Raw genomic sequence first — 9226 nt, 5'->3', positions numbered from 1 at the left:
TAGAAATCTTTCCTCCCTGGAACTAATCCGCGCAAAATTTCACATCCCTGAAGATGTTGGCCTAGAGTGGGGGAGGTTATCTGATGAGTTGGCCTACAATGAGGTGGCGCTCATCACCATTGGTAAACTTAGGGCCGGACTAACTCTTCCCCTCCACCTATTGCTACAAGAGTGTCTGATTCACTTTAATCTTGCTCTTGGTCAGGCATCACCCCTATTTTACAGAATTATTATGTACTTTGCCCTTCTCGCCAAGAGACATGGATTTGTTCTCAACCGTTGGGTGTTCGGTTATTTTTATGAGGTCCGGCATATTTGAGACCAATCGTACTATTAGCTCATGACCAGAGACAAGAATTCTCTAATCATCTTTTTTGAGGGGAAGCAGAGTGACAAAAGCTGGGCTGATCACCACCTTCATGTATTGGGTGATGCTTGGGACATTCGCCTATCTGATGATGATGGTGAGCCTTTGGGAATTCCTGTGCCCAGAAAATACACCCATGCTCCAATCAGTAAGTCTTTCTACTCAGGTACTTTATAACTTGATATAAGAGTCTTTCGTCTGAATATCTTTTGCTATTATTCCTTAGGTGACTCTTCCCCCCTGGAATCAACTAACTGCAACTGATGCTGCTACGGTGGACATTATCAAGAAGATCCCCAACAAACAGAGGATGCCTTGGGTGATAGTTCCTGATCTCACACATCTTTTTGAATATCTCAACATGTCTACTGAAGAACTGCTGCAACTTGTTCCTGGCTATTCCCCCTTTGGGATGAATACTGTGAATTCTGGGCACACAACCTTCCCTCCTCCTGTTGACTAGGATGCCGGAATTCTTCCTCCTCCAGTACAAGACGAATCCTCTTTGATTACTAGAAGAAGAGGAAGCCACAAGGAGAAGAGTTCAGAGGCCGTCTCCAGTGATGCTGCGACATCAGGCTCAGTTTAGGAGCCTACTGTCAGTAATGATTGTGTGATCACTAGCGGAAGGGGCCCTGAACTGCCTCATGAGCTGCTGATGGCCAGTAATTTTAAAAGGGGAGTTCGTGCATCCAACCGTTCTAAATTAAAGAGATCTGATACCACTTTTGATGTTACCCCCTCTGGTAAGAAAACGAAGTTTTGCCTTTTATCTGTTAGTGAAGACCCACTTTTTAAAGTTCCTGCTAGTATTCCCCCACTTGTTCAATCTTGTGAGAATGTAGCTATACGCCCACTAGTTCTGGTTCCTTCTATAGGTTCTGAACAAACTGGTGATAATGTCCATCTGACCGTTGACCCTCCCCTCCTTGATAATCACAAGGGGAAGGGTATTGTCAAAACCACTGTTGTAACTATCGCTCTCCCTCCTCCTCAATCCAGTGATATGAGGGGGGTGAGTGACAACATTCCCTACTCGCCAATATCTCCAGATTCCCCTGAGAGGGAGATGATTGTGAAGATGAGGCGTTGGGGATGAACTGATGAACTGCCTGTTACCAACAAGCACTCTGTTAAATATTTTGATATTGCACTAGGAGTTTTGGAGGCTGTGCGACTTCTTGTTGACAAAGCTGAAGCCAATATAGCTGGGACCTTGGACCTGTCCTACTGCCGATCTGCTGTTTACCTTGCCAAGGTAAGGCTTTCTTCTCTGTTCAATGTTCGGTTTCTCTTATTGTGTTACTTACACATCCTATATTCTTTTTCCAGTTAGTGAATAACTTTTTGGCCATGAAAGATCCCATCTTTGCGGCCACCGCCGATACATCCACTGATGCCATGGCTACTGGTGAGCTGATCTAGGCAAAAAAAAGCTGCTGAGAAGAGAGTTGCTGAGCTGCAGATCCAGATTGACCATTTCTTGGTGAAAGAGAAGAAATCTAATACTGGCTTCAAGAATATGAGAGATACTATCTCCTACCTTCGAAGCTCTCTGGAGAAAGCCCAAAAAGGAGCTGCTGATGCTGGCACTTGGAAAGTGAAGTTCTTGGAACTGTGCGCCCAATTCACTATCCTGCAAGTAACATGACCAGGTCCAAGGGGAGCTTCACCGTAGCAACACCGAGATGAAGACCCTTGGCCAAGCCATTGCTCATGCAAATGAGGTCATATCAGGCTATGAGAGAGCTTTGAAGGAGAAACATCTTCGTTCTGGTAAGAAGGCTGATAACCTCCTAGCTGAGACCTCTAAGTTCTATTCCGAGGTGGCGCAAGAGGTGAAGAAGAGATTAGTCGAAAATGCCATTCGTTTTGCTTTGAGGGTATTGGATGTTTCTCAGGAGTCCTTCGATGCTGCCAAACAAGTTAAGGTCGAGGAGGCAATTGAGGCTACTGGGTACGTTTCTCAGTTGGATGATCAAGGGCGGGTAACCAACCCTTTTGTCTTGTTCCCTGATCTGAACACCAGCATCTCTACTATCCAAGCTGAACTTATGCCTGATGCCTCCTCATCTTCTGAAAAAGACACTGATGATGATCTGCCTCCAGTTTAACTTCCTTTTCTGCTAGTTCCAGCTTCAGGTGAATCTTCTGTTCAGCCAACCGTTCCAGCTAATCCAACCACCACAGTCTGATGGTGCAGCAGTAAGACTGATGGTGAACCAAAGTTTGATTCTACCCCTGCTTCATAAGCTTTTTAGTTAATGATTCACATAAACAATTATTTTTAAATAATTATTCTATGGGTCTGTAATATTGAGCTATGTAGCTCATATACAATTTACTTTACTGAGCACTATAGCTCTTCTATTTTATGCATGCTATTTACTTACTGAGCTCTGCAGCTCTTCTATTTTACGTATGCCTTAGAAGTATTCTATATTACATTACATATATTACTGTGCATACTCTACCCTTGTTGCCCCCAAAGTTCATTTGGAACAACAATAGGTGACCCTAGCAGGCTAAACAGATTAAGATGAGGCATAGCCAGAATCTAATCAGGATGTCATGGGAGCCATTTCAACTTAACTGTAACTGAAAGTTTGATCGCATAGAGGCATATGCCTTTGCGAAAGCAACTTGGTGCCATGAGCACAACACTGTGTTTAATAACGATAGGTCAAATTTATTTTTAAAAAATAAAAAGGGTATCGCCTGAACAGCAGTGGGGGAGTTTTCCTCAGCACCATCATGCCGATGCAGTTACAGGCCAATGATGGTGTGCTAGGATCTAGATCCCACCCAGATCTTCCTAGCAACCTCTGCGTTTGATGTTTTGAGAATGTCTGGAATTGGCATACAGTTCAGGCTCACAAGAACACTATCTCTTGTTCCAAGTCAAATCGGCATACAATTTACTGAATAGTTAGCGTGGTTATATTCCCTAAAGGCTTAACCCATCGAGGATATTTGCAGTTTAAAAGAACGGCATACGAGTTCGGTGATGATGAGGCTGAGAAAGGAACTGTCAGTTCGACTTTCCCTTACTCAGTATCACTGGTTCCAAAGCAAATTGGCATACAATATTCTTGAACATATAGTAAGCAAATAATTCTCGAAAGGCTTAGTCCATTGAGGATAATAAAGAACGTGCAAGGAATATATTTGATTATAAAGTGAAGAACTTTATTGATGGTAAAATATGCATAACAAAGCATGAAATAACAATTTACTGATAATACTTGCGAAGGTGCTGTCTATTCCATGGTTTGACAAGAACGTCACCTTCAACAGTGCGTAGGTAGTAAAAACCAGTTTGACCAACCTTGTCGATGATGTATGGTCCTTCCCAGTTAGGTCCAAGTTTGCCGTTGGGCTCTGGGATCTCCCGGAGAACTAGATCGCCAGTTTTGAAAGATCGGATCTGGACTCTTTTGTCGTATGATCTCTTCAAAGTCTGTTGGTTCGCAGCTAAGCGAAGTACGTCACCTTCTCGCTTTTCGTTTAGGAGATCCATTTCTCTACATAACAGCTCCTCATTGTCCAGAGTGTGCACCACATCTGACTTTTAAATGGGAGCTACCAATTCTGGAGGTATGACAGCTTCAATTCCGTAGGTCAGTGAAAATGGAGATTCACCAGTTGACTGCTTGGGTGTAGTTCGGTACGCCCATAGGACCTTAGGTAGTTCTTTGACCCATAAACCTTTTGCATCATCTAATTTACGCTTCATGTTATCCAAGATGACCCTGTTAGAAGCTTCAGCCTGGCCATTGCCTTGTGGATACCTTGGAGTTGAGAACAGATGGGTGATGTGAAACTCCTCACACAGTTCAGCAACCAGTCTTCCAGCGAACTGTTGCCCATTATCTGAAATGATAACTTTGGGTATGCCAAACCTGCAGACAATGTTGTTCCAAATGAACTTTCTGACGTCCTATTCTCGAATGAAGACAAGGGGAACCGCTTCTATCTACTTGGTGAAGTAATCCGTTACGACCAGCAAGAATCTGACATTGCCAGGAGCGGGTGGTAGGGGTCCTACAATGTCAGTTCCCCATTGGGCGAATGGCCATGGGCTGGCCAATGGGTATAGTTCTGTTGCTGGAGCATGGATAAGTGGTGCGAATCTTTGACACTTTTTGCACTTGCAGGCAAAAACTTGCGCATCCTTTTGCATATAGGGCCAAAATTATCATTGCCTTAGGATCTTGAGAGCTAGAGTTCTGCCCCCAGTATGGTTGCCACAAATTCCTTCATGAACTTCTCGTATAACCTGTTCAGCAAGATCTGAGGAGAGACATCTGAGATGAGGTCCCAGAAAGGACTTCTTGTATAAATTGTCCCCTACGAGGGTGAATCTTTGTATCTTTGCAAGCAGACGCCTTCCTATACTCTTATCTTTAGGGTGTGTCCCTTCTTTGAGGTAAGACTTATATGGATCCATCCAAGTTGGAGTAATGGTGGGAACAACACAAACTATTGTAACCGGGACCTGAGTGCTAGGTTTCTCCTGGAACTCGATAGGGATTGAACGAGACTCGCCATTGCCCAACATTGAGGCAACATATGCCAAAGCATCTGCGTGTCTATTGGCTGACTGAGGTAGCTGATAGAACTGAATGTTCTCAAACTTGCTCTGAAGGCCCCTTACCAGTTCTAGGTATTTTGCCATCCGTTCATCCCTGGCCTCGTATCCGCCATCGACTTGAAAAACAACCAGCCGTGAGTCACTAAAAACTGTGAGGTGTGTCAGGCCCAGATCTAGAGCCATTGTGAGGCCAGCAAGAGTGGCTTCATATTTTGCCTCGTTGTTAGAAGCATTCCAACCTAAATGGATGGATTTCTCCAATCCCATATTATCAGGAGTGACTAACACAGCTCCAATTTCTGCGCCTTTGTCATTTGAAGATCCATCCACAAACAACCGCCACCCAGAGCTTGGCTCCTAGGGATCTAGACGGTTTTCTGGAGATTTAGGCTGGACGCGATCATCTGAACTGGGGGTAGTTAAGTCTGTAGGAACCGTTATTCAGAATGCAAATATTTCTACAAACCGCGAGAACCACGCGCAGCGGAATTAATGGGTTCTCACGATTTGGATAGAGAACATACCTTTTAGATCCGGTTTTGATAACTCTGAGAATCCAAGCTTTATGAATCCGAATTAACAATCAACCTCTTGATCTTTTGTTGTATTCCTTTAGAACAGATTGGACGTTGTGTGGGCAACGATCTACCAATCCCCTTCTTTCTCTCAATATCAGAAACGAATTCAGATATACTTTTCTTGCCTCTTTTTCAGAACAATGAATAGTGAATTTCGGCCAGAGAGAAAGAGTATTCTATTTATAGGCTACAACAGGGACCATGAGGAGAAATTAGGGTTGGGCCTCCTGACGGGCTTGGGCTTCCCATATTCGCCCCGAACACACAGCCCAAGTCTGTCAACAAATGACTTATTCCACTAAAGGCCATTGTTGCACTACTTCCCTAATCCCAAATTACGTGTCAGTATTTATGGGCTCCATATTATATGCTCGTTGATCTCCCCGTGTTTAAGATATCGAATGTCCGTTGATTAAGTCAAGTTACTGACAACTACATTAATCAACTTCTTATTTCCTTGAGTAGTACCACTGATAAGAGCCCAAAACTGTAGTTTTAACCCTTTAACAATCATACTTTTAGACCAATTATGTGAGTAATAATTAAGAGTTAACACTGATTACGTGTTTTTATGCATTTCAGGCCTCAAAGTCCATTATGTGCTGAAATGTGCCACTTTAGCGAGATAAAGGAGCAAAGGTCGGTTACTAAGGAGTTCCGTGATTAAAGGGCAAGTTTCGAGAAGACAAAGCCTTTCTAAAAGCCAAGTCAAAAGCTGAAAAGTCGACGCGGGCCGAAACAGCACACAAAGTCAGCAGAACTTCCGAAAGACATATCTTTGGACTCAGACCTCGGAATGGGGCCTACCTTATGTCAAAACGACCGGCTCGGAAAGATCTTTCCAATGGTCTAAGCCTTGACCCAATCAAAGGAGCAGAAGTGGACGGAAAGTCTGTTGAAGCTAACTACAGCTGAAGAGGCCTTTCTGGACTGAAAGAATTGGGTTTTGGGCCTGATTCTCTGGCCCAAAACATGGCTCCAAGCCCATGCACGATTTTTGGATCTGAATGTATAAAAACAAAAGCTTAGCCCATTGTTAATGGTAGATAGTTAGACCTAGATTAGATTTAGATTAGTTAGCCTCCATTAATGAATTCTAGATCTAGTTTTTCATGTAGATTAATTAAGTTTAGTTCCATTTCAATTATTGTATTAGATTAAACCTTTGAATCTTGTTCTTCATTTTGATTAGATCAATAAAGTAGTATTTTTATCAATTTCGATTTTGTCATTTCCATTCCTAGATCTAAGAATTTCAATTCTGTCTTTATTTCAATTGAGTCATTAAATTAGATTTCATTATTGTTTAATTAAGTAAATTTCAATTCTTTATATCATGTTTAGTTTAAATGTAATCGGAAATTATTGCGTAATGATTCTCGGCTAAACCTCCATTAGAGGGGGTTGAGAAGCCTTGATGAAAGCTTGATTCCGAATATCGTAGAATCGTCGTAATTTCCTTTCTACTCTAGAAATGATTAGTTCACCATGAGAATGGGTTTAATCGTTCACATGCTAGTTATGAATTGGTAGGAATGCCATGTGTAATTAGGGATTAGGAAGAACCAATTGTTCTGCTGGGCGATTCAATTCGGATTACGACGATTTGTCGTTAATAGGATTAAGTCGAGTTAAGGTGGAATCAATCCCCTCCAACTCCTTATCATAGAATCAACGTAGCAATTCCCTTAGTTATTCCCATCGTCGACTAGTTGCATTTCGTGGGTAGTTGCATCGTAGTCTAGTTGCCTTTTTCGTAAATCTCTCATTAGACTTTAAGTTTAGAGTACTTACACTTGAGAACATAGCATGCGGAAGGACTAAGAGTGGAACGAATCACTCTACTCCACTATATCTCATAGACTTGAGAGTAGAATCTTTGATAAATATAAAGCACCATAAAATTAGTTTTAGTTTACTTACGTTTTGATTTCATCGTTCATTTCGTGAGTAGACTATATAATTTTACTTTTATCAAATGGCGCCGCTGCCATCTTAGTTTCACTTTCGTATTGTTTTCGTAGTGTTAGTACTATTCTTAAAGTCCCATTACACCCACCCACCCTTGTTTGATTCATACTGTGGTTGTCCATTTCAGAGTTGAAAAATTCCGGGTAAAAAAATTAATTGATGCTGGCAGCCTTCCTTCCTTGAGTGACCGCCCTAAAAGCTCTTGTAATTTGAAAATTACTCTGGGAGCCGATCGCTTCTATCCGGCTAGCGCCGCTTTACAAAATTTTTCGGATTTCGACAGTTTTGATTCGAACTTTGATCTTTCATATTTTTCAGTGTTCTAACCTGCTATATACACTGAACAAGCGTAAACAAGACGCTATTCATAAGCGAAGCAAGGACGCAATCAGGTATTCCTTTCTTCCACACCTCGCTCTCCTGTTAGAGGTTTATACTAGTATATCAGAATTGTTTGGAGTGTTGATGTGTTTAGCTAAGTTTGGTTTTAGCCTTGTATGAGATTAAGGTCTGGCCGAACAAAAACACCGAACGTAATTACACAACAACGTCAACAAACAAGTTTATCTAGTATACCACCCACTACACCTCTAGCTACTATTTCACACACATCACCTGACACAATGCCCAACGAAGAAGAGAGGCCTCTCTCTAACTTCTACAAAGGCTTGAGCGATAGCCCCAAATCTTGCATCGTTCTAGCAGACCCAGCGGGGGATTTCCGAATCCCTCCAAATATTTTTAATTTGTTACCCGTTTTTCATGGATTAGACCATGAAAAACCTTATCAGGACATGCGTAGGATTGAACAAGTCCTAACAACATTCCACCATCCTACGGTTGGTACGGAACAAATTAAATTAAGGGTATTCCCTTTCACCTTAGCCGATAAAGGCGTCTTGGTTAGCGCCCAAGCGCTAATTGCGTGGACTCGTGGGCTAAACTTGTTCAAACTGTTTATGGAACATTTTACCCACCCCTAAAGACGGATGAGATGCTTTCCAAGATTCATTTCTTTTCGACAAAATCCTCATGAATCATTTTCAGAGGTTTGGAATCGTTTCACCGATCTCCTTATAGAGTGTCCACATCATAACTTAGCTTAAAGACACGTTAGTTCGTGCCTTTTCAAATGACTTCTACACCACCATAAAGAAGTCCTAGACATAATGAATGGGGGTAGTTTCTTAAGCAAAGGAGCCTCGGAGGCTTATAAATTTTTAGAGGACCAAACAAAAGCTTAAAATAATAACTGGGGGTAGTGGACGATATCCAGCTCGCTTAGTTCTTCTAATACAGTTAAGGCCGGTATGTTTGAAATTAAACACGATCCCTCGAGCTAAAAACTCTAATCGAATCACTCACTAAAAAGGTAGAGGCCATTTCGGTTCAACAAAATCCTATCCCTGTCATGAATGTAAATTCAAATCCATGTAGTTTCTGTTGGAGCCCTGAGCATCCCGACTTCCACTGTCCTATAGCTTATGAATAGGCTTGTTCCATTAATAGTGAACCTAACACCCCTTGGAGACAAAATCCCAACTTCAGTTGGAGAAATAACCAAAACGTCACACCCTAAGGGTACAATAATCAATATGTTAGGCCTACGCACAGCTTTAACCAAGCCCCATTACGACAAGGACAGGGTCAGGGGAATTTTAATAATTATAACAACCAAGTGCAACCTCGACAAGGTCAAGCACAAGGTCAAAGTAG

The 9226-nt window shown here is 42.1% G+C and overlaps 1 protein-coding gene across 1 annotated transcript; it reads right to left on the bottom strand.

Annotated features, from left to right (window-relative positions):
• Nucleotides 1–4565: 4565 nt before the first annotated feature.
• LOC147503400 (uncharacterized) lies at nucleotides 4566–5228 on the bottom strand. Its single transcript, XM_086604822.1, has one exon. The coding sequence runs from the start codon at nucleotides 5226–5228 to the stop codon at nucleotides 4566–4568; it is 663 nt and encodes a 220-aa protein (XP_086460948.1).
• Nucleotides 5229–9226: the final 3998 nt, after the last annotated feature.

The sequence above is a fragment of the Coptis chinensis genome, chromosome 4, assembly GCF_015680905.1.
Source record: "Coptis chinensis isolate HL-2020 chromosome 4, ASM1568090v1, whole genome shotgun sequence".
NCBI lineage: Eukaryota > Viridiplantae > Streptophyta > Magnoliopsida > Ranunculales > Ranunculaceae > Coptis > Coptis chinensis.
Note: the sequence above shows the minus strand (reverse complement) of the source record. Positions and strands in the feature narration are given on the sequence as shown.

What these genes read in the sequence shown, in the direction of transcription:
- LOC147503400 (XM_086604822.1), bottom strand. Translation starts at nt 5,228, where the DNA reads ATGGGATTGGAGAAATCCATCCATTTAGGTTGGAATGCTTCTAACAAC.